The sequence below is a fragment of the Bubalus bubalis genome, chromosome 6, assembly GCF_019923935.1.
Source record: "Bubalus bubalis isolate 160015118507 breed Murrah chromosome 6, NDDB_SH_1, whole genome shotgun sequence".
Classification (NCBI taxonomy): domain Eukaryota; kingdom Metazoa; phylum Chordata; class Mammalia; order Artiodactyla; family Bovidae; genus Bubalus; species Bubalus bubalis.
The window spans coordinates 11,780,017-11,806,388 of NC_059162.1; the positions used below are offsets into that span (position 1 = coordinate 11,780,017).

General features: G+C 41.3%; 1 protein-coding gene and 1 pseudogene across 2 annotated transcripts; both read right to left on the minus strand.

Moving 5' to 3' along the window:
• Positions 1-5,268: 5,268 nt before the first annotated feature.
• LOC112577701 (T-cell surface glycoprotein CD1b-2) lies at positions 5,269-8,905 on the minus strand. 2 transcript variants are annotated; one of them, XM_025287570.3, is made up of 6 exons: positions 8,768-8,905; positions 8,247-8,513; positions 7,307-7,585; positions 6,808-7,086; positions 6,213-6,306; positions 5,269-5,575 (listed from the first exon to the last, which is right to left on the minus strand). In XM_025287570.3, exons 1-6 carry the CDS (start codon positions 8,826-8,828, stop codon positions 5,554-5,556), a joined length of 1,002 nt encoding a protein of 333 aa, XP_025143355.2. In that variant the 5' UTR covers positions 8,829-8,905; the 3' UTR covers positions 5,269-5,553. The 2 variants fall into 2 exon arrangements, with proteins under 2 accessions (XP_025143355.2, XP_045021925.1); XM_045165990.1 differs by having other exon boundaries at positions 7,307-7,600.
• A 5,367-nt stretch (positions 8,906-14,272) lies between these two features.
• LOC123333960 lies at positions 14,273-16,905 on the minus strand (annotated as a pseudogene).
• Positions 16,906-26,372: the final 9,467 nt, after the last annotated feature.

The following is a 26,372-nucleotide window of genomic DNA, read 5'->3' on the forward strand; positions in this document are numbered from 1 at the left end:
GCCTCATAGTTTCACTGAGTTAGACAAAACTGTGATCCATGTGATCAGTTTGGTTTTCTGGGATTGTGGTTTGCATTCTGTCTGCCCTATGATGGATAAGGATAAATGCTTGTGGAAGCTTCCTGGTGGGAGATACTGACCGTGGTGAAAACTGTGTCTTGCTCTGATGGGCAAGGTCATGTTCAGTAAATCTTTAATCCAATTTTCTGCTGATGGGTGGGCGTAAGGCCAAACTCTTGTAGGGATAATGGCAACCTCCTCCAGGACTTATGCCAGCATGCTGCATATCCCAGGACTATTGCACTCAGTGTCTCTGGCCTGGGGCAGGCCAATGTGGACCCACACCTCTGCCAGAGACTCCCAAATACTCACAGGCAAGTCTGGTTCAGTCTCTTGTGGGATCAGTGCTCTTTTCTCCTGGGTCCTGGTGCACACAATGTTTTGTTTGTGCCTTCCAAGAGTCTGCTTACCCAGTCCTGTGGAAGTTCTGTAATCAAATCCCACTGGCCCTCAAAGGTATATTCTCTGGGGGTTCTTAGCCCCTCTGCAAGATCCCCAGGTTGGGAAATTTCTTGTGGCCCCAGAACTTTCACAGTGAGAAAGAACTGTTGTTAAATTTGTTATACCAGAACTCCTTTGATTCTCCAGTTTGTGGGTCATATGCTCAGATGCTGTATTCAGTTCAGTCACAATCATATTCAACTCTTTGCAAACCCATGGACTGCAGCACATCAGACTTCCCTGTCCATCACCAACTCCTGGAGCTTACTCAAACTCATGTTCATGAAGTCAGTGATGCCATCCAACCATCTTATCCTTTATTGTCCCCTTCTCCTCCTGACTTCAATCTTTCCCAGCTTCAGGGACTTTTCAAATGAGTCAGTTCTTCACATCAGGTGGCCAAAGTATTGGAGCTTCAGCTTCAGATCACTCCTTCCAGTGAATTTTCAGGACTGATTTCCTTTAGGATTGACTGGTTTGATTTCCCTGCAGTCCAAGAAACTCAAGAGTCTTCTCCAACACCACAGTTTAAAAGTATCAATTCTTTGGTGCTCAATTTTCTTTATAGTACAGCTTTGATATCCTTATATGACTACTAGAAAAATCACTGCTTTGAATAGATGCACCTTTGTCAGCAAAGTAATAGCTCTGCTTTTCAATATGCTGTCTAGTTTGGTCACAGCATTTCTTACAAGAAGCAAGTGTTTTAATTTTATGGTTGAAATCACCATCTGCAGTGATTATGGAGCCCAAGAAAATAAAGTCTCTCACTGTTTCTATTATTTCCCCATCTATTTGCCATGACACGATGGAACCAGATGCCATGATCTTTGTTTTCTGAATTTTGAGTTTTAAGCCAACTTTTTCACTCTCCTCTATCACTTTCGTCAAGAGGCTCTTTAGTTCCTCTTCTACTTCTGCCGAAAGGGTGGTGTCATCTGCATATCTGAGGCTCTGTAGTGGGGCTAAAGGTGACCTCCTCCAAGAGGACTTATGCCACACACTGCAACTCCCAGGACTGCTGCTGCCAAAGTCCTTGTCACCATAACAGGCCACTACTTACCCCCACTACCTCCTCAGGAGACACTCAAATACTCAAAGGCAGGTCTGGCTCAGTCAGCTGTGCAGGTCACTGCTCCCTGCCCTAGGTCCTGGTGAACACAGGTTTCCTTTGCATGCCCCAAGTGTCTCTGGAGGGGATGAGGTTTAAGTGCAATTGCCTCACTCTTGCCGTCTTGTTTCAGGTTCTCCTTTGCCCTTGGACATGAGGTATCTTTTTTTTTTTTTGTGGGATCCAATATTCTGTCTATGCTTTTTCAGCAGCTCATTGAAATATTGGTGTTCTTGACAGAGAAGATAAATGTGCATTCTTCTACTCTGCCATCTTATGGGTATGAGATGGCAAATAGAAAAGTAAATAGAAGTGCACTCAGTGAGATATTTGTGTGTGTGTGCTCCAAAATCACTGCATACTGTGACTGAATCCATGAAATTAAAAGGTGCTTACTCCTTTGAAGGGAAGCTATGACAGGCTTGTAGAGCATGTTACAAAAAACAAAGATATCACTTTACCAACTAAGGTCCACATAGTCAAAGCTTTGGTTTTTCCAGTAGTCATGTACAGATAAGAGTTGGACCACGAAGAAGGTTGAGCATCAAAGAATTGACGCTTTTGAATTGTGGTGCTGGAGAAGATTCTTGAGAGTTCTTTGGACTGCAAGGAGATCAAGTCAGTCAATCATAAAGGATATCCACCCTGAATGTTCATTAGAAGGACCGATGCTGAATCTGATGGTCCAATAATTTGACCACATAATGTGAAGAGCTGATGCACTGGGGAAAAAAAAAAAAAAAAAACCTGATAATGTGAAAGATTGAAGGCAAAAGGAAAGGAGGCAGCAGAGGATGAGATGGTTAGATAATATCATCAACTCAATGGACATGAATGTGACCAAAATTCAGGAAATAGCGAAGTAGAGGGAAGACTGGCATGCTGTAAAGTCCCTGGGATTACAAGGAGTCAGACATGATTGAGTGACTGAACAACAAATGCTAGCCATTGTTTCTTGAGGCTCACCTGCCCCAACTGTGACATGGGAGCCTTTTCACACTAGTCATTTGTGAATCCTTTCAACACACCTTTATCATTGAGCTTCCCTTTACCTTATGGTATGCAGAGTTCCCAATAATAGCAAGGAGAGATAAGAAAGCCTTCCTCAGCGATCAATGTAAAGAAATAGAGGAAAACAACAGAATGGGAAAGACTAGAGTTCTCTTCAAGAAAATTAGAGATACCAAGGGAACATTTCATGCTAAGATGGGCTCAATAAAGGACAGAAATTGTATGGACCTAACAGAAGCAGAAGATATTAAGAAGAGGTGGCAAGAATACACAGAAGAACTGTACAAAAAGGATCTTCACAACCAAGATAATCACGATGGTGTGATCACTCACCTAGACCCAGACATCCTGGAATGTGAAGTCAAGTTGGACCTTGGAGAGCATCACTATGAACAAAGCTAGTGGAGGTGATGGAATTCCAGTGGAGCTATTTCAAAATCCTGAAAGATGATGCTGTGAAAGTGCTACACTCAGTATGCCAGCAAAATTGGAAAACTCATCAGTGGCCACTGCACTGGAAAAAGTCAGTTTTCATTCTAATCCCTAAGAAATGCAATACCAAAGAATGATCAAACTACCACACAATTGCACTCATCTCACATGCTAGCAAATAATGCTCAAATTACACCAAGACAGGCTTCAGAAATACGTGAACCATGAACTTCCAGATGTTGAAGCTGGTTTTAGAAAAGGCAGAGGAACCAGAGATCAAATTGTCAACACCCATTGGAACATCAAAAAAGCAAGAGAGTTTCAGAAAAACATCTATTTCTGCTTTATTAAATATGCCATAGCCTTTGACTCTGTGGATCACAAGAAACTGTGGAAAATTCTGAAAGAGATGGGAATACAAGACCACTTGATTTGCCTCTTGAGAAACCTATATGCAGGTGAGGAAGCAACAGTTAGAACTGGACATGGAACAACAGACTGATTCCAAATAGGAAAAGGAGTATATCAAAGCTGTATATTGTCACCCTGCTTATTTAACTTAATACAGAGTACATCATGAGAAACGCTGGGCTTGAGGAAGCACAAGCTGGAATCAAGATTGCCAGGAGAAATATCAGTAACCTCAGATATGCAGATGACACCACCCTTATGGCAGAAAGTGAAGAGGAACTAAAAAGACTCTTGATGCAAGTGCAAGAGGAGAGTGAAAAAGTTGGCTTAAAGCTCAACATTCAGAAAACGAAGACCAAGGCATCTGGTCCCGTCACTTCATGGGAAATAGATGGGGAAATGGTGAAAAGAGTGTCAGATTTTATTTTTGGGGCTCCAAAATCACTGTTGATGGTGATTGCAGCCATGAAATTAAAAGACGCTTACTCCTTGGAAGGAAAGTGATGACCAACCTAGATAGCATATTCAAAAGCAGAGACATTACTTTGCCAACAAAGGTCTGTCTAGTCAAGACTATGGTTTTTCCAGTGATCATGTATGGATGTGAGAGTTGGACTGTGAAGAAAGCTGAGCACCAAAGAATTGATGCTTTTGAACTGTGATGTTGGAGAAGACTCTTGAGAGTCCCTTGGACTGCAAGGAGATCCAACCAGTCCATTCTAAAGGAGATCATTCCTGGGTGTTCTTTGGAAAGACTGATGCTAAAGCTGAAACTCCAATACTTTGGCCACCTCATGCAAAGAGTTGACTCATTGGAAAAGACTCTGATGCTGGGAGGGATAAGGGGCAGGAGAAGGGGACGACAAAGGATGAGATGGCTGGCTGGCATCACCAACTTGATGGACATGAGTTTAGGTGAACTCAGGGAGTTGATGATGGACAGGGAGGCCTGGTGTGCTGCGGTTCATGGGGTCACAAAGAGTTGGACATGACTCAGCAAGTGAGCTGAACTAAACTGAATTGATGGCAAAGTTGTTCCAGACTCTTGAAGAAACTTTCTGCCCCAACTAGAAATCAGCCTTTTCTTCAAGGTGCTTTGGTTCCTTTAATGTGAAAATATGTCAAAGCCATAATGTGAGCACTAAGTCTTGGTTTTGTGGCTTTTTAAGTGGTCAGGACATTTGTTAAGCCTAAATATATATTTTTTTAATTATGCTTGCAATTCAAGTTTAAAATTACAGAGTCTAATAATACATCTATCTTGCATCACTTACTCTAGACAGAAAATCTTGGTTCCAAGTGAATTAAAACAACTATATAATCACCTAAACTATATACTATCCACCTGTCACACAGTATACTATATTTCACTAGCCTATACAAACATGATAGTCTTACAATAACAGTAATAACTCTACCACCAGAAATAACTTTTCGACAGGGATCCACTGAGAACAAGCCATTCTCTAAGGAACTCATAAGTAGAAGGAAAAGAAAAAGGAAAAGAACTGCAGTGTTCTGGGTACAGAGTAAAGTGAATCTCTGCACAATACCAGTCAAGGGAGAGTTACTTCTACTCTAACAGTAAGGAAGGCTATCTGGAGAAACAAGCTGCTCAGCTGACCCTCATAGTTAGAAAATCATCCAAATAAAGGGAGTGAAATTATGTTAAAAATGCTTAGCAACTCTTCAGATACAATTACCTCAGCATAACTATAGTTAGTTCAATTTGAAAACTGATATTTCAGCAGAAACAAAAAAAAAAAGTTTTAAATAAGAAGTCAAAAGCATGTCACCATTAATTGTGTACATCATTTCATTTATTCCAAGGTATATTCTTTCTCACAAATCACATCTATGAAATCTGAGTGGATCCTGCTAGTGATATTGTCTCATAATAACAATTTTCATTTATGTTTCTGATAGGTTATAAATTATGATTTATCTTACATCCTACAGCAACAATGATTTGATCAAATGTGATGATTATTTGATGAAATATGATGAGATTGACTCCTAGGCTGACAACTTGAGTTTCAGGGTTCCTGGATACTTATTCCAAATGGAAAAGGAGACATGGTCAGGGCTCACAAGATACTCTGATATGACCTGTTAAGAACACAAGCAAAAAAAATGCTCAACTTAAGAGATATTTGTACACTATGTTCATAGCAGCATTATTCACAACAGCTAAAATGTGAATTAACCCAAGTGTCTGTTGAGACATGAACAGGTAAACAAAACAACATTTAAAAGGAAAGAAATTCTAATACAGGACACCACATGAATGAATTATGAGGACATAATGCTAGGTGGAGTAAGCCATTCACAAAACGACAAATGATTTCATTTCTATGAGGTACCTAGAGTAGACAGATTCATATAGAAAAAGTAGAATGGTGGTTGGCAGGGCCTGAGGGAGAAAGGATTGGGGAAAGTGGTTTAATGGGCATAGACTTCTAGTTGTTCAAGATGAAAAGAATTCCAAGGTTTGGCTGCATAAATGTGAATGTACTTAATACTACTAAACTATATGTGTAAAAATGGCTAATGCAGTAAATTTTCCAAGACGTATTTTACTCAATTTAAAAAAAAAATAAATTTACCTACAGATGAGAGTTGGGGACAAAAGGGAAATGTTCTAGCAGAAATTTTGAGACTAAAGAAATGTAATATTAATAGATAAAAAGGAGGGAAAGAATAAAAGGATGGACAGAAAAAAAAAGATTAAAAAATGAAAACTCACCTGCGTCTCCAGAACCATAATGCAAGGCATATCAAAAGGATCAAGGAGGGTACTATTATTGCCACAAGTATCAAGCCAATGGATGTGGGGGGTCCTGGCAATTGGGAGAAGACAAAGGAATGTCACTTCAAACCCATTCTCTAGTTCTCCAGGCCTTCTTGCCCATCTGAGTGTCAGCACCATCATTAACTGCTTCTGATGCATGGGCATCTCCGGGTCCCTTTCTCATATTCCCAGAGGTCTTATACGCACAGCCACCCTTAATCTTTCCTTCTTGCTGAATCCCACCGAGACTACAGTGGGACTACTACTCTAGTAGTGAAGACTACTTCATTTTTATCTACTGTACAGCTTAGATCAGCTATTTTCATTCCTCTGGCACTGTAGTCCTAGAAATAAATCTCAAACTCTGTCTCTCTGACTCTCTCTTTCTGTCTCCCTGATTCTCTTTCCTCCCCGCCTATCCTCTCTCCATGCCTGTCTTCCTCTCTCCATCCTTCCCTCATCCATCAAATCCCTCCCCTTCCTGTGTCCCCCTCTCTGTTCTTGAGGGCCATTTCCTCCCATTCCCAGTTGGGCCGCAGTTCCTTCTTACCCCAGTACAGGATGATGTCCTGGTCTCCTAGACTGCTGTGCTTCACTCGACAACTCAGGCCAGCCACATCCCCAGCCGCCACATCAAAGGTTACTTGGAGATACCAAGTCCAGTCTGCATTGGGCATGAGGTCTCCTTGCTGAGTGCCAGGCTGCTCCTGCTCGCCCCTCATCCACATCACCCGCACAGGTTTTGGGTAGAATCCTGAGACGTGGCACACCAGCAGTAGGCGGCCAGGCCCAGGAGTGGGGCCACTGGACAGCCAGGCTTCAGGCTTCACTGGGGTAGGAAGGAGCAGTAAGAATGTCAGATTATGACTCTAATCCAGAGCATGGGGACTCAGAAACCCACAAATTTGGACAGTTTCCTCTTCCACTCCTATGGGCACCAAATGACTTATTGATTAATCATTTCTCTATTTAGGTACTTCTCACTTTTGAATTTAAAGAAAGTTGTGAGAGGAGAAATAGAAACATCTTGGGGAGAGCACGAGACTAACCTTGCCTCTGCAGTTCTGCCTTCCCTGCATCGAGGACACCCAGGAGATATCGAGGACAGGTTTCTGAGAGGAGTCTCTCAATGATATCAGAGATGCCTTGATACTGACTCATGAGTGCACAAAACTTCTGCCCCCTGCTGCTGCTGTCTGGTGCAGGCACACAGGAATGATTCTGGATACTCACAAAATCCAGTCCTCCTAAAGCTCCTCTCAAAGAGCTTTCTATGGCCTCCCCAGAATGCAGCTCACAGCCTGCTGTGACCTGGATCACAAAGGGGTCTGTGTAAAGGAAAACTGAGACAAGTTATTAAAAAGCAAACAGGAAAGAAAGAGACGAGAAAAAGGCATAGGATTTTTTACTTTAGTGGCAAGAAGTTGAGAGGTGAAATTATTGACATAAAACCAATTGCAGTATTCAGGACTTTTCAGAAAGAGCACTGGGGAGAGGTATGCATATCATCAATGGTGGGGCTAAGCTGTTTTAAGGATGTAGAGGGGGCAAGAGGGGAGAGGGGCAACGTGTGATGGAGTCAGAAGTGCAGCATTCCACGGTGTAGGGAATGGTTACGTGTAGAGAAGGGATCAGGCAGAAGATGCTTGAGCACATCAATTGGAGGAGTAGGAAGTCACACTTAAGTTCACTCAAGCACAGAGTAGGAAAAGGAGATTCTTCCTTGGGGTTTTAGAGAAGCAAGTTACATAGATGCAAATAAGAAATAACCACAAGAGTGGTCATGTACACAGAAGAGAGCAAGAAACAGGAACAATCTCAGATACTAGATGGAGGTATGGAGTCGGGGTTGAAGGCTACTCTGGACAAGTGTGTACATGAAGTTGGATAAAGAGGGGGGAAAGGGACCATCATCAGAGGGAGCAGTAGCCTGACACAAGAGAAAGAAAAGTCATTGAGAGTCTTTCCAGATCACAGGACTATACGCACATTCCAACTGGAACTCATTGACTCGATCCTGCACTTCCCGAGTGAATCCAATGAAGTAGGCTCGGAAGAGGTCCTCCAGCTCAGTCATCTCATCATCACTAAAGTTGCCCTTGGACCAGGGCTTCAGGAAAATGGCAGTGCCCGAGTCACTCTCCCAGCCATGAATCTGCAAGTCATCCAACCAGCCTGAGCCTTGATTTTGAGCCCATGTGCTATTGACAAAGGTTGAAATCTGCATGAGATGGAAGGAGGTTGGCCCCTGGAACACTGTAGTGGTGGAAAGATAAGAAGAATGAGGGGGAAATGTGGAATCAGGATAGTATGAAAAAGAACCCAGAGTCTGAGCAACAATACAGAACTTGAAACGGTCCCCTGCCCCCAAAGCTTCTGGCTCCATCTCCAGCCTCCAGAATAGGGGAAAGGCCTGGAGACAGCAGAGCCCAGACCCTTAGTGGTAGGTAAAGCATGCTTTTATCCAGAACCCCTGCACCTGTGCTGGGAGCAGCCAAAATTATTCTTACCATCCTCATTGTCACCACCTGGGAGGATAACTCCAAGTAACAGAAGTGGTAGAAGCAGCATTTCACTGGGAAATAGAACTTCTGACTCTCAGAGCTGGTATTTGATCTCTAATTTCAGCATTTTTTTCAGTACTCTAAATTGACTTCCTCTCTTCCCCAACTGAAAAATCTTTGACCCACATTGCACATCTCAGAAAAACTGTGCCTCCCACAGCTCTGAACTCCCACTCCATCTCATTTCCATTCTTTGGTCTTCATCTCTTTTATACGTTCTACTCTGGAAAAGCTCCCTTGTGATGCTGAAGAGTTATTTCACCTTCCTAATCCTTTATTGTCACATCTATTCAGTAAGAAGGTAATACTAAACAATTGCTCAACTTCCAGTCTCTTTTAATCTAGAAGTATTCCTTTGGTTTGTCCACCTATCTCATTCTCTCATACGGCAAATATAACTCTGACAAGTGATGTAGCAGTAACAGAGAGGTAGTGCAGGTAGTCTTGGAGAGAATACCAAATGGATCAGTGTGAGTGGCCACAGTACCTTGGTGTACATTCACAGAGAGACCTCCTCTGAGAATGGAGACGTACCATAGAAAGGGAGATTCTGAGAACCCTAGCCCCATTTCAGGGAGTCAGACACTGGAAAAGTGAACCTATGCTCTCTATACCATTTTTATCATCACCATTAGTATCTCCTGCTTGGCTAATACTTGGCTAAAGGTACTGACAGACTCACTGGAACACGAAGATGATGTCCAGGAAGTATGGTGCTCAGAGCTTGATTTTCACTCCGCACTAATACTACAAAGGCTGCTCTCTCAATGGCCCTTGGTACCAAAGTGAAAACCTGAGTGGAAACAAATTATTTCTAAATCTCAATTACTCCAATCAAGAGGATCAGTAAACAAGATCTTGCCTTTAATGGTGAAAATTAGACTGAGATGGTAGAGATAAAAAGGTGAAAATTTACCTCTGATTCCCTTAAGTTCCCTTTAAAAATAAATACAACAAGTACCTTAAACTCTACTCCAAAAGTAAGGAAGACACACACCTCAGGTCCAGAAGTAAGATTTCTGCAAACACCAGAGTTCCTTCCACTGAAGTACAAGGCAAGCTTGTATCTAATGGTTGCCTGAGGACAGCTACTGAGCAATCCTATACAGTCTGAGTGGTGGTCACAGTATCTAAAGAGTGTTAAAACTACATAAACATGGAGTATGGATGTGAGAATTTCCTGAACAGATGAAAACGTTTAAGCTGTGTAAGAAAACTAAAACCAACTTATTTCACAAAAGTAAGTGAAACTCAAGCCAGGTTTGTTTTGTAAATGGCTCTGACAATCATAAAAGAAACAGAAGTCAACCACATAAAAATGGCAAGAGAAACTTCTACTGCAGTAACCAATCATTGTAAAAATTAATAACTTCCTCATTTTTGCTCTGTAAGTCATTCTGTAATTTCATGCCCCTGAACTTCACATCAATCTTTTAATTTGGAATCTCCCCATTTGTGAACTGCTTTCATATCCACAATAAATTCTTACTAAATATTACTCACTGATTTGGTGGTTTTAATTTTTCCATTTCTGGATTTGGGGCATGTTGATAAACTAAACAAAGGAAACTCAAGCAACATGTAACCTGTGCTATAACTTTGTTTTTAATGTTGTAATTTAAACCATGTGCCAAAAGTTAACCTCTAGATGTCCAAGCTGGATTTAGAAAAGGTAGGGGAACCAGAGATCAAATTGTTAACATCTGCTGGAACATAGATAAAGGAAGGGAACTCCAAACAAAGAACAACAACAAAAAAAGAGTATTAAAACTACATACATATGGAGTATGGATGTGAGAATTTCCTTCTGCATCACTGAAGATCTCCCTTGTGGCTCAGCTAGTTAAGAATCCACCTGCAATGCAGGAGACTTGGGTTTGATCCCTGGGTTGGGAGGATCCCCTAGAGAAGGGAAAAGCTACCCTCTCCAGTATTTTGGTCTAGAGAATTCCATGGACTGTATAGTCCATGGGGTGGCAAAGGGTCTGACACAGCTGAGAGACTTTCACTTTCTGCTTCACTGACTATGCTAAAACCTTTGACTGTGTGGATCACAACAATTTTTTGAAAATTCTTCAAGAGTTGGTTTGAGAAACCTGTATGCAGGTCGAGGAGCAACAGTTAGAACTGGACGTGGGACAACAAACTGGTGAAAACTGGGAAAGGAGTACATCAAGGCTGTATATTGTCAACCTGCTTATTTAGCTTCTGTGCAGAGTACATCATACAAAAAGCCAGCCTGGATGAAGCACAAGCTGTAATCAAGATTGCCAGGAGAAATATCAATAACCTAAGATGTGCAGATGACACTACCCTTATGGAAAAAGTGAAGTGCAACTAAAGAGTCTCTTCATGAAGGTGAAATAGGAGAGTGAAAAGGCTGGCTTAAAACTCAATATTCAGAAAACTAAGATCATGGCAGCTGGTCCCATCACTTGACAGCAAATGCTGCTGCTGCTGCTAAGTCGCATCAGTCGTGTCCGACTCTTAGCAACCCCATGGACTGCAGCCCACCAGGTTCCTCCGTCCATAGGATTTTCCAGGCAAGAGTACTGGAGTGGGGTGCCATTGCCTTCTCTGTGACAGCAAATAGACGGGGAAAAATGGAAACAGTGGCAGATTTCATTTTCTTGGGCTCCAAAATCACTGTGGACAATGACTGCAGCCACAAAATTAAGACACTTGCCCTTGGAAGAAAAGCAATGACAACCATAGACAGCATATTGAAAAGAAGAGACATCACCTTGACAACAAAGGTCTGTATTGTCACAGTTATGGTTTTTCCAGTAGTCGTGTACAGATGTGAGATTTGGACCATGAAGAAAGCTGAGTGCCTAAGAAAAGATGCTTTCAAACTGTGGTGCCAAAGAAGACTCTTGATAGTCCCTTGGACAGCAAAGAGATCAAACCAGTGTATCTTAAAGGAAGCCAAACTTGAACATTCATTGGAAGGGTGGATGCTGAAGCTCCTATACTTTGGCCACCTGATGTGACAAGTTGACTCATTGGAAAAGACCTTGATGCTGGGAAAGATTGAAGGCAAGAGGAGAAAGGGGCAACACAGGATGAGATGATTGGATAGCATCACTGATTAAATGGACATGAGTTTGAGAAAACTCCAGATTTGTGATGAACAGGGAAACCTGGTAGGTATGCTGCAGTCCATGGGGTCACAAAGAGTCGGACAGGACTGAGAGACTGAGCAACAGCAACAATGTATGGATGTAAGATTTGGACTGTTCAGAAGGTTGAGTGACAAAGAATTGATGTTTTCTAACTGAAGGGCTGAATAAGACTCTTGAGAGTTCCTTGGACTGCAAAGACATCAAACCAGTCAGGCTTAAAGGAAGTCAACCCTGAATATTCATTGGATAGACTGATGATGAAGCTGAAGCTCCAGCACTTTGGCCACCTGATGCAAGGAGCCGATGAATTGGAAAAGACTCTGATGCTGGGAAAGATGGAAGGCAAAAGGAGAAGGGAGTGTCACAGGATGAGATGATTAGATAGCTTCACTGATTCAGTGGACATGAATTTGAGCAATCTCCAGGAGACCATGAAGGACACTGAAGCCTGGCATGTTGCAGTCCATGGGGTCAAAAAGATTCAACACAACTTAGCTATTAAACAACAACATCAAATCCTAGCCATTGTTTCTCTTGAGACTCAAACTGTCCCAATTATGACGTGGGAGTTTTTTCAACCCAGTCGCTTATTAATCCTTTTATCATACATTTATCATTGAGCTTCCCTTCACCTTCAGGTATAGCAAAGGTGTTCCAGACTCTTGGAGAAACTTCCTGCTCCAAACTAGAAATCAGCCATTTCTCCAAGGTACTTTGGTTCCTTGTAGTGGGAAAATATTATGTGAAAGCCTTAATCTGAGTTCTAAGCCTTCATTTTAGGGTTTTCTAAGTGGCCAGGACCTTTTTTTTAACTCTTAATATTATGATTTTTTATTTATACTTGCAATTCAAGTTTAAAACTACAGTTTTACTCATTTACTCACATCAACTTTTCCACATAGAAAAATTCTAGTTTCCTGGGAATCAACACAATTATGTACTCACTTAAATCCACTATACGCTATATTTCATACTATCCACCTGTCTCACTATACACCATATCTCACTAGCCTATACACACAGATAGCTTTAGAATAACAGTAAAAACACTACACACAAAAATATGATTTGGGCCAGAGATCCACCAAAAGCCAGTTCTTCTCTTAAGGAACTTATAAGTAGAAAGAAAAGAAAAACAATAAGAACTGTAGTGTTCTGGGTATGAGTAAAGTGGGTCTATGCAGGATACCAGTCAAGGGAGGGTTACTTCCACTGTAGCACTAAGGAAGGCTTTCTGGAGAAACAAGTTGCTCAGCTAACCATTATAGTTAGAAAATCATCAGGCCAAGATGGAGACATTTTGTTAAAAATGCCCAGCAGCTCTGCAAATACAATTACCTCAGCATAATTACAGTTAGTTCAATTTGAAAAATGATATTTCAGCAGAAGCAAAAAAAAGTTTTAAATAAGAAGTCAAAGGCATGTCACCATGAAGTAGTGTACATCATTTCATTTATTTCAAGGTATGTTCTTTCTCCAACTCACATCTATGAAATCTGAGTGGATCCTGCTAGTGATATTGTCTCATAATAACAATTTTCATTTATGTTTCTGCTAGTGTATAAATTATGATTTATCTTTCAACCTACAGGAACAATGATTTGATCAAATGTGATGATCATTTGATGAAATATGATGAGACTGACTCCTAGGCTGACAACTTGAGTTTCAGGGTTCCTGGATACTTATTCCAAATGGAAAAGGAGACATTCAGGGCTCATGAGATATTCTGATATGACCTGTTAAGAACATAAGTGAAAAATTGCTCTTCTTAAGTAATATTTGTACACTATGTTTATAGCAGCATAATTCACAACAGGCAAAAGGTGACTGTTGAATTAACCCAAGTGTCTGTTGAGAGATCAACAGGTAAACAAAACAATCTTTAAAAGGAAAGAAATTCTAATACAGATCATCACACGAATGAAATATGAGGACATAATGCTAAATGTAATAACCATTCACAAAAAGGCAAATGATTCCACTTCTAGAGGTACCTAGAGTATAGAGATTCATATAGACTGAAAATAGAATGGTGGTTGCCAGGGTCTGAGGGAGCAAGGATTGGGGAAAATAGTTTAATGGGCATAGACTTCTAGTTTTTCAAGATGAAAAGAGTTCTAGAGATTGGCTGCATAAAATGTGAATTTACTTAAGACTACTAAACTATATGTGTAAAAATGGCTAATGCAGTAAATTTTCCATGATGTATTTTACTGCAATTTTTTAAAAATAAATTTACCTACAGATAGGAGTTGGGGAAAGTTTCTAGTGGAAATATTGAGGCTAAAAAAGGCATAATATTAATAGATAAAATGCAGGGAAAGAATAAAAGGATGGACAGAAAAGAAAGATTAAAAAATGAAAACTCACCAGCATCTCCAAAACCATAATGCAAGGCATATCGAAAGGATCAAGGAGGGCACTATTATTGCCACAAGTATCAAACCAATGGATGTGGGATGTCCTGGCAATTGGGAGAACACAAAGGGATATCACTTCAAATCCATCCTCTAGTTCTCCATGGCTTCTTGCCCACCCAAGTGTCAACACCCACTGTTACCTGCTTTTGATGATTGGACATCTCTGATCCCCTTTCTCATATTCCCCGATGTCATATTCTCACAGCCACCCACAGTCTGTTCTTGCTCCATCCCACCTAGTTTATAGTCCTTCATTCCTACCTATTGCCTGCCTTAGATCAGCTATTTTCATTCCTCTGGCACTGGAGTCTCAGAAATAAATCCCAAACTCTATCTCTCTTTCTTTGTCTCTCCCTTCCTACCTCTCCTTCTGTCACTCTTTCTTCCCCCTCTCCTACCCTCCCTCCATAGTTCATCCATCAAGTCTCTCCCCTTCCTCAGGACTGCCCTCTGTTCTTGAAGACCACCTTCTCCCATCCCCAGCTGGGCTCCAGTTCTTTCTCACCCCAGTACAGGATAATGTTCTGGTCTCCTAGACTGCTGTGCTTCACTCGACAACTCAGGCCAGCCACATCCCCAGCCGCCACATCAAAGGTTACTTGGAGATACCAAGTCCAGTCAGCATTGGGCATGATATCTTCTTGCTGAGTGCCAGGCTGCTCCTGCTCACCCCTCATCCACATCACCCACACAGGTTTGGGTAGAATCCTGAGACATGGCAGACCAGCAGTAGGCAGCCAGGCCCAGGAGTGGGGCCACTGGACAGCCAGGCTTCAGGCTTCACTGGGGTAGGAAGGAGCAGTAAGAATGTGAAATGTAAGAATGACTCTAATCCAGAGCATGGGGACTCAGAAACCCACAAATTTGGATAGTTGCCTCTTCCACTTCCATGGAAATCAGATCATTTATTGATTAAACACCTCTCAATTTAGGTATTCTCCACTTTTTAATTTAAAGAAGGTGATAGGAGGTAAAAGAGAAAAGTCTTGGGGAGAGAACAAGACTAACCTTGCTTCTGCAGTTCTGCCTTCCCTGCATCGAGGACACCCAGGAGATATCGAAGACAGGTTTCTGAGAGGAACCTCTCAATGATATCAGAGATGCCTGGATACTGACTCTTGAGTGCACAAAACTTCTGCCCCCTGCTGCTGCTGTCTGGGGCAGGCACACAGGAATGATTCTGGATCCTCACAAAATCCAGTCCTCCTAAAGCTCCTCTCAAAGAGCTTCCTATGGCCTCCCCAGAATGCAGCTCACAGCCTGCTATGACCTGGATCACAAAGGGGTCTGTGTAAAGGAAAACTGAGACAAGTTATTAAAATGCAAACAATGAAGAAAAGGATGAGGAAAAGGCATAGGCCTTTGGATTTTAGTGGCAAGAAAGGTCTGAGATGTGAAATTATCAGTCAAAAACCAATTGCAGTATTCAGGACTTTTCAGGAAAAAGAGCATTGGTTAGAGGTATGCCTATTGTAAACGGTGGGGATTTGCTCTTTTAAGGATCTGCAGTGGACAAGAGGGAAGAAAAGGAGCAATGTGTGATGGAGTCAGGAGGGCAGCATTCCAGGATGAAGGGGAAGCTTACACTGAGAGAGGAGATTAGGCAGCAGATGCTTGAGGATACGAATTGGAGGATGGGGAAGTCATACTTTAGTTCATTCAGGCACACAGTAGGAAAAGGAGTTTTTCCTAGGTTTTGAGAGTGGCAAGTGACATACACGCAAAACAGGAAACGGCTACAAAGCATGAACATCATCTATTACACAAAAGTGCAAGAAACAGGAAGAATATGGGATACTGGGTGGAGATAAGGAGTCAGGGTTGGAGACTACTCTGGAGAGCTGTGTGCATGCAGTTGAGTAAAGAGGGAAGGAGTAGACCATGATCAGAGGGAACAGTAGCCTGACCAAGGGAGAGAAAAGTCATTGAGAGTCTCTCCAGATCAGAGGACTGTACTCAAATTCCAACTGGAACTCACTGACATGGTCCTGCACAACCCAAGTGAATCCAATGAAGTAGACTCGGAATAGGTCCTGCAGCTCAGTCATCGCCTCATCACTAAAGTTCCCCTTGGACGAGGGCTTCAGGAAAATGGTAGTGCCCAAGTCAGAATCCCAGCCTTGAATTTGCAAATTATCCAACCAGCCTGAGCCTTGGTTTTGAGCCCAGGAGCTGTTGGCAAAGGTCCAAATATGGATGATATGGTAGGAGGTTGGCCAGTGGAACACTGTGTTGGTGGAAGATTGAAAAGAACGAGGAAAAATGTAGAATCAGGATGGAATGAAAAGGCACCCAGAGTCTGAACAATATAGAGCCTGAAACAGTTCTCTCCCCAAGCCCTCTGACTCAATCCCCAGCCTCCAGAATAGGGGAGAGGGCTGGAGACAGCAGAGCCCAGACCTTTAGTGGTAGGTGTGGCATGCTTTTATCCAGAACCCCTGCACCTGTGCTGGGAGCAGCCAGAGTTATGCTTACCATCCTAACTGTCACCATGTGGGAGGATAATCACTAGCAATAGAAGAGGTAGAGGCAGCATTTCACTGGGAAGTAGAACTTCTGACTCTCAGAGCTGGTATGTAATCTCTTATTTCAGAACACCCTTTTCTCAGTACTCTAAAGTGACTTCCTCTCTTCCCCAGCTGAAAAATCTCGGAACCAAATTGCACGTCTCAGAAAAACTGTACCTCCCACAGCTCTAGACTCCCACTCTGCTTCTCATTTCCATTCCTTGAACTCAGTCTCCTTTATACTTACTACCCTGGAAAAGCATTTTCCAAGGTAGCAAATGATGATGAAAGGTTATTTCACCTTCCCAGTTCTTATTTCCACATCTTTGAAATAAAAGGATAATATTAAACAATTGCTTAGCTTCCCATCTCTGTAATATAGAATACCTTTGGCTTCTCTACCTGTCTTGTTCTCCCTCCCCATGGCCTTCTCACCACTGGCACTTTGTCATTACCTCTTCCCAACATCTCAATGGTCCTTCTTTCTTATCTCATTCTTCTTACCTGGCTTTTTTTTTTTTTTTTTTTTGATCATTGTCACATCAGATTTTATTCATAAACTAGCAAAAAATCTAAGGTCTAAAAACAGTAAATTTCCATAAGTGTGGTGGGATGCATTGCTGTTTTTGTGCATTCTGAATAACAGAACTCAGGTTATTAACAGTGAAGATATTTTTTAAAATGAGATAAATATTTTTGATTGAAGGAGATAAAATAAATGTACACATATCACTGTTTAGCATAAAGAATATGCATGTTTTTGTGGCATAATCTAGAAGAATTGTTAAGTGCTTGGAATAGTAATTATGAAATATATTATTATGCATATATATATATCAATACTATCATTGTTAAAAAGAAAACATAATATGTATAGTTCAAAATAGTATTTTTATCAACTGAATGAATTTTTTTTTAATTTTATTTTATTTTTAAACTTAACATAACTGTATTAGATTTGCCAAATATCAAAATGAATCTGCCTCAGGTATACATGTGTTCCCCATCCTGAACCCTCCTCCCTCCTCCCTTCCCATTCCATCCCTCTGGGTCGTCCCAGTGCACCAGCCCCAAGCATCCAGCATCGTGCATCGAACCTGGACTGGCAACTCATTTCATACATGATATTTTACATGTTTCAATGCCATTCTCCCAAATCTTCCCACCCTCTCCCTCTCCCACAGAGTCCATAAGACTGTTCTATACATCAGTGTCTCTTTTGCTGTCTCGTACACGGGGTTATTGTTACCATCTTTCTAAATTCCATATATATGCGTTAGTATACTGTATTGGTGTTTTTCTTTCTGGCTTACTTCACTCTGTATAATAGGCTCCATACTTTCCGGTTTCTCTTCATATTGCACAAATCTTTCGCTTCTTACCTGGCTTTTTAATTCCACGTTAAATTTTCTGAGTGTGCATGTGTGTTAACAATCACTGTCTTTTTTATATTGATTCTGGGGCCCAAATCCCAGAATTAAATATAATAAATACTTTATATTCTGACCAAAATTCTCTTACACCACAGGAATTTTTGAGGTTGACAATTACATTGGCCAATGGTATGTGACCTTCTGTTCAGTAGCTCTTCTCCTCTACTACTTTCAATAACCCATCTTCATGAGACAAATAAAACTTCAGGAATTATGCCCCAGCTTCAGGCCAAGTCAAAATAACTTTTTGTAGTAGGCTCATTAACAGTAGAACTTCCTTCTCCTTTTGTAATATTTTACAATCTCCATCTATATTTTGATCTTTCCTATTACCAAATAAAGCATTGTTATGTCAGCAAGTAACTTGGCATTTTTTCACCAAAATTCAGAGATGTTTTTCTTAAGATGTCATATCCTACATCCTCTTTATATACATTTGGCAAGTTTCAACAATACATTTAGCATTCACTGGAGAAATATTTGGACTGTAATCAATATGTTGGCTCTCAGGATAATTCTTGGTTTTCTCCACTCAGGAAAATATTCCAAATTTGTGGATATATATCATCTATATTTTGAGTGTAAAGAGAGGTTTTCACTAGTCATCCTATTTACATAGATAAGAAGATACAATATGAGTAATAAAACATTCTTTTTTCCTGGAAATAAATCAAATAGACTTCATCCTTCAATACTCAAAAGTCCCTCAAGCTAGGCTTCAACAGCACATGAACCAAGAGCTCCCAGATGTACAACTTGGATATAGAAAAGGCAGAGGAACCGCAGATCAAATTGCTAACATCTATTGGATCATAGATCACAAGAAAAAAACAGGGGAAATCCAGAAAAACATCTACTTGTGCTTTATTGACTACACTAAAGCCTTTGGCTGGGTGGAGCAGAACAAACTGTGGAAAATTCTTCAAGAGATGGGAATACCAGGCCATCTTACCTGCCTCCTGAGAAACCTGTATGCAGGTCAAGAAGCAGCAGTTAGAAACAGACTTGGAAAAGCGAACTGGTTCAACATTGGGAAAGAACTACATCAGGGATGTATATTGTCAACCTGATTATTTGATGTCTCTGCAGAATACATCATGTGAAATGCTGGGCTGGGTAAAGCTCAGCTTGGAATCAAGGTTGCCAGGAAAAATATCAACAACCACAGATAAGCAGATGATACAACTCTAATGGCAGAAAGTGAAGAGAACTAAAAAGCCTCTTGATGAGGACGAAAGAGGAGAGTGAAAAAGCTGGCCTGAAACTCAGTATTCTAAAACTAAGATCATGGCAACCAGTCCCATCACTTACTGGCAAATTGTTGCCACGGTTCAGTTGCTCAGTTGTGTCTGCCTGTTTGCAACCCCATGGACTGCAGCACACCAGGCTTCCCTGTCCTTCACCATTTCCCAGAGCTTGCTCAAACTCATATCCATTGAGTTGGAGATGCCATCTGAACATCTCATCCTCTGTCACCCCCTTCTCCTCCTGCCCTCAATATTTCCCAGCATTGGAGCCTTTTCTAAAGACTCAGCTCTTCATATCAGGTAGCCACAATATTGGATCTTCAGCTTCAGCAACAGTCCTCCCAATGAATATTCAGGATTGATTTCTTTAAGATTGCCTGGTTTGATCTCCTTGTTGTCCAAGGGACTCTCAGGACTTTTCTCCAAGATCACAGTTCAAAAGCATCAATTCTACAGCACTCAGCCTTCTTTATGGTTCAATTCTCACATCCAAACATGACTTCTGAAAAATCATAGCTTTGACTCTATGGACCTTTGTTGGTAAAGTAATGTCTCTGCTTTTTAATATGTTGTATAGGTTTGTCATAGCTTTTCTTCCAAGGAGCAAGTGTCCTTTAATTTCATGGCTGCAGTCACCATCTGCAGTGATTTTGGAGCCCCCCAAAGTACAGTCTGTCAGTGTTTCCACTGTTTCCCCATCTATTTGCTGTCAAGTGATGGGACCAGATGCCATGATCTTATTTTTCTGAATGTTGAGCTTTAAGACAACTTTTTCACTCTCTTCTTTCACTTTCATCAAGAGGCTTTTTAGTTCTTTTTCACTTTCTGCCATAAGGGTGAGGTCATCTGCATATCTGAGGTTATTGGTATTTCCCCCGGCAGTCTTGATTCAAACTTGTGCTCATCCAGCCCAGTATTTCTCATGATGTACTCTGCATATAAGTTAAATAAGGTGGCAATATACAGCTTTTTTTTCCCCAATTTTGAATCAGTTTTTTACTCTTTATCTGGTTCAAACTGCTGCTTCTTGACCTACATACAGGTTTCTCAGGAGGCAGGTCAGGTGGTCTGGTATTCCCATCTCTTGAGGAACTTTCCACATTTTGTTCTACTCCACACAGCCAAAGGCTTTAGCATAGTTAATGAAGCAGAAGGGGGTATTCTTCTGGAATTCTCTTGCTTTTCCTATGATTCAATGGATGTTGGCAATTTGATCTCTGGTTACTCTGCCTTTTCTAAATCCAGCTTTTACATCTGGAAGTTCTAGGTCCACATACTGTTGAAACTTAGCTTGGAGAATTTTGAGCATGACCTTGATAGCATGAGAAATGACTGCAATTGTAAGTAGTTTGAAATTCTTTGGAATTGCCCTTCTTTGGGATTGGAATGAAAACTGACATTTTCCAGGCCTGTAGCCAGTGCTGAGTTTTCCAAATTTGCTGGCATATTCAGTGCAGCACTTTCACAGCATCATCTTTTATGATTTGAAATAGCTCAGCTAGAATTCCATCACCTCCACTAGCTTTGTTTGTAGTGCTGTTCCCTGAGGCTCACTAGACTTCTCACTCCAGGATGTCTGGCTGTAGGTGACTGATCACACCTTTTGGTTATCCAGATCATTTTTGTGTAGTTCTTCTGTTATTCTTGCCACTTTTCTTAATATCTTCTGTTTCTGTTAGGTCCATACCATTTCTGTCCTTTATTGTGCCCATCTTTGCATGAAATGTTGCCTTGGTATTTTTATTTTCTTGAAGAGAATTCTAATCTTTCCCATTCTATTTTTTTCCTCTATGTCTTTACATTGTTCACTTAGAAAGGTTTTCTTATCTCTCCTTGCTCTTCTTTAGAACTCTCCATTCAGATGGGTATATCTTTCCTTTTCTCCTTTGCCTTTCACTTCTTGTCTTTCCTCAGCTATTTGTAAGGCTTCCTCAGACAACCATTTTGCCTTTTTGCATTTCTTTTTCCTGGGCATGGTTTTGATCACTGCCTCCTGTACAATGTTACAAACCTCTGTTCATAGTTCCTCAGGCACTCTATCTGTCAAATCTAATCCCTTGAATCTATTTCTCACTTCCACTGTATAATTGTAAGGGAATCGATTTAGGTCATACCTGAATGACCTAGTGGTTTTGCCTACTTTCTTCGATTTAAGTCTGATAGTTGCAATAAGGATCTGAGCCACAGTCAGATCCCAGTCTCCTTTTTTCTGACTGTGTAGAATTTCTTTTGGCTGCAAAAAATATGATCGATCTGATTTCAATATTGACCATCTGATGATGTCCATGTGTAAAGTCATCCCTTTTGTTGTTGGAAGTGTTTCTTTGCTATGACCAGTGCATTCTCTGGGCAAAACGTTGTTAGCCTTTGCCCTGCTTCATTTTGGACTCCAAAGCCAAACTTGCCTGTTACTCCAGGTATCTCTCAACTTGCTACTTTTGCATTCCAGTCTCCTATGATGAAAAGGACATCTTTTTTGGTGTTAGCTCTAGAAGTTCTTGTAGGCCTTAGAACTATTCAACTTCAGTTTCTTTGGCATTAGTGGTTGGGGCATAGACTTGGATTACTATGATACTGAACATTCTGTCATTTTTGAGATTTCACCCATATACTGCATTTCAAACTCTTTTGTTGACTATGAGGGTTACTCCATTTCATCTAAGGGATTCTTGCCCACATTCTTGCCCATTTGAATTAAATTCGCCCTTTCCAGTCCATTTTAGTTCACTGATTTCTAAAATGTCAATGTTCACTCACCATCTCCTGTTTGACCACTTCCAATTTATCTTGATTCATGGACCTAACATTCCAGGTTCCTATGCACTATTGCTCTTTATAGCATCAGAATTTAATTTCACCACCAGGCACATTCACAGCTGGACTTTTTTTTTCCACTTTGGGCCATACTTTTCTTTTCTTTTCTTTTAATTTTATTTTATTTTTAAACTTTACATAATTGTATTAGTTTGGCCAAATATCAAAATGAATCCACCACAGGTATACATGTGTTCCCCATCCTGAACCCTCCTCCCTCCTCCCTCCTCCCTCCCCATACCATCCCTCTGGGTCGTCCCAGTGCACCAGCCCCAAGCATCAGGGATCGTGCATCGAACCTGGACTGGTGACTCATTTCATACATGATATTTTACATGTTTCAATGCCATTCTCCCAAATCTCCCCACCCTCTCCCTCTCTCACAGTCCATAAGACTGTTCTATACATCAGTGTCTCTTTTGCTGTCTCATACACAGGGTTATTGTTAACATCTTTCTAAATTCCATATATATGCATTAGTATACTGTATTGGTGTTCTTCTTTCTGGCTTACTTCACTCTGTATAATAGGCTCCAGTTTCATCCACCTCATTAGAACTGATTCAAATGTATTCTTTTTAAAGGCCGAGTAATACTCCATTGTGTATATGTACCACAGCTTTCTTATCCATTCATCTGCTGATGGACATCTAGGTTGCTTCCATGTCCTGGCTATTATAAACAGTGCTGCGATGAACATTGGGGTACACGTGTCTCTTTCTCTTCTGGTTTCCTCAGTGCGTATGCCCAGCAGTGGGATTGCTGGATCATAAGGCAGTTCTATTTCCAGTTTTTTAAGGAATCTCCACACTGTTCTCCATGGTGGCTGTACTAGTTTGCATTCCCACCAACAGTGTAAGAGGGTTCCCTTTTCTCCACACCCTCTCCAGCATTTATTACTTGTAGACTTTTGGATCGCAGCCATTCTGACTGGTGTGAAATGATACCTCCTAGTGGTTTTGATTTGCATTTCTCTGATAATGAGTGATGTTGAGCATGTTTTCATGTGTTTGTTAGCCATCTGTATGTCTTCTTTGGAGAAATGTCTATTTAGTTCTTTGGCCCATTTTTTGATTGGGTCATTTATTTTTCTGGAGTTGAGCTGTAGAAGTTGCTTGTATATTTTTGAGATTAGTTATTTGTCAGTTGCTTCATTTGCTATTATTTTCTCCCATTCTGAAGGCTGTCTTTTCACCTTGCTAATAGTTTCCTTTGATGTGAAGAAGCTTTTAAGGTTAATTGGGTCCCATTTGTTTATTTTTGCTTTTATTTCCATACTTTTCATTCCATCTGGAGCTACATCTCTGCTCTTCTCCAGCAGTATATTGGGCACCTACTTTCCTGTGGACTTCATCTTTCAATTTCATACCTTTTTATCTTTTCATATTGTCCATGGGGTCCTCAAGACAAGAATGCTGAAGTGATTTGCCATTCCCTTCTCCAGTGGACAACATTTTGTCAGAACTCCCCACCATCCGTCTTGGGTGGCCCTACATGGCATGCCTCATAGTTTCACTGAGTTAGACAAAACTGTGATCCATGTGATCAGTTTGGTTTTCTGGGATTGTGGTTTGCATTCTGTCTGCCCTCTAATGGATGAGGATAAAAGCTTGTGGAAGCTTCCTGGTGGGAGATACTGACCGTGGTGAAAACCGTGTCTTGCTCTGATGGGCAAGGTCATGCTCAGTAAATCTTTAATCCAATTTTCTGCTGATGGGAGGGCCTAAAGCCAAACCCTGGTAGGGGTAATGGCAACCTCCTCCAGGACTTATGCCAGCATGCTGCATATCCCAGGACTATTGCACTCAATGTCTCTGGCCTGGGACAGGCCAATGTGGACCCACACCTCTGCCAGAGACTCCCAAATACTCACAGGCAAGTCTGGTTCAGTCTCTTGTGGGATCAGTGCTCTTTTCTCCTGGGTCCTGGTGCACACAATGTTTTGTTTGTGCCTTCCAATAGTCCGTTTACCCAGTCTTGTGGAAGTTCTGTAATCAAATCCCACTGGCCTTCAAAGGTATATTCTCTGGGGGTTCTTAGCCCCTCTGCAAGATCCCCAGGTTGGGAAATTTCTTGTGGCCCCAGAACTTTCACAGTGAGAAAGAACTGTTGTTAAATTTGTTATACCAGAACTCCTTTGATTCTCCAGTTTGTGGGTCGTATGCTCAGTTGCTCTATTCAGTTCAGTCACAATCATGTTCAACTCTTTGCAAACCCATGGACTGCAGCACATCAGACTTCCCTGTCCATCAGCAACTCCTAGATCTTACTCAAAGTCACATTCATGAAGTCAGTGATGCCATCCAACCATCTTATCCTTTATTGTCCCCTTCTCCTCCTGTCTTCAATCTTTCCCACCTTCAGGGTCTTTTCAAATGAGTCAGTTCTTCGCATCAGGTGGCCACAGTATTGGAGCTTCAGTTTCAGCATCAGTCCTTCCAGAGAATATTCAGGACTGATTTCCCTTAGGATTGACTGGTTTGATTTCCTTGCAGTCCGAGAAACTCAAGAGTCTTCTCCAACACCACAGTTCAAAAGTATCAATTCTTTGGTGCTCAGTATTCTTTATGGTCCAGCTTTGACATCCTTATATGACTACTGGAAAAATCACAGCTTTGACTAGATGCACCTTTGTCAGCAAAGTAACGCCTCTGCTTTTTAATATGCTGTCTAGATTAGTCACAGGATTTCTTACAAGGAGCAAGTGTTTTAATTTCATGGTTGCAATCGCCATCTGCAGTGATTATGGAGCCCAAGAAAATAAAGTCTCTCACTGTTTCTATTATTTCCCCATCTATTTACCATGAAGTGATGGGACCAGATGCCATGGTCTTCGTTTTCTGAATGTTGAGTTTTAAGCCAACTTTTTCACTCTCCTCTTTCACTTTCGTCAAGAGGCTCTTTAGTTCCTCTTCAATTTCTGCCGAAAGGGTGGTGTCATCTGCATATCTGAGGCTCTGTAGTGGGGCTAAAGGTGACCTCCTCCAAGAGGACTTATGCCACACACTGCAACTCTCAGGACTGCTGCTGCCAAAGTCCTTGTCACCATGACAGGCCACTACTTACCCCCACAACCTCCACAGGAGACACTCAAATACTCAAAGGCAGGTCTGGCTCAGTCAGCTGTGCAGGTCACTGCTCCCTCCCTAGAACCTGGTGCACACAAGTTTCCTTTGCATGCTCCAAGTGTCTCTAGAGGGTATGAGGTTTATTTTAAGTGCAATTGCCTCACTCTTGCCATCTTGTTTCAGGTTCTCCTTTGCCCTTGGACATGAGGTATCTTTTTTTGGTGGGATCCAATATTCTGTCTATGCTTTTTCAGCAGCCCATTGAAATATTGCTGTTCTTGACAGAGAAGATAAATGTGCATTCTTCTACTCTGCCATCTTATGGGTATGAGATGGTAAATAGAAAGGGAAATAGAAGTTGAAACAGTGAGATATTTTTGTGTGTGTGCTCCAAAATCGCTGCATACTGTGACTGCAGCCATGAAATTAAAAGGCGCTTGCTCCTTTGAAGGAAAGCTATGACAGACTTGTACAGCATGTTACAAAAAACAGAGATATCCCTTTGCCAACTAAGGTCCACATAGTCAAAGCTTTGGTTTTTCCAGTAGTCATGTACAGATAAAAGAGTTGGACCACAAAGAAGGTTGAGCATCAAAGAATTGACGCTTTTGAATTGTGGTGCTGGAGAAGACTTGAGAGTTCCCTGGACTGCAAGGAGATCAAGCCAGTCAATTATAAAGGATATCCACCCTGATTATTCATTAGAAGCACCGATGCTGAATCTGATGCTCTGATAATTTGGCCACATAATGTGAAGAGCTGATGCATTGGGAAAAAAAAAAAAACCCTGATGATGGGAAAGATTGACGACAAAAGGAGAGGAGGCAGCAGAGGATGAAATGGTTAGATAATATCATTAATATAATCAATATAATATCATTAACTCAATGTGACAAAATTCAGGAAAAAGCGAAGTAGAGGGAAGACTAGCATGC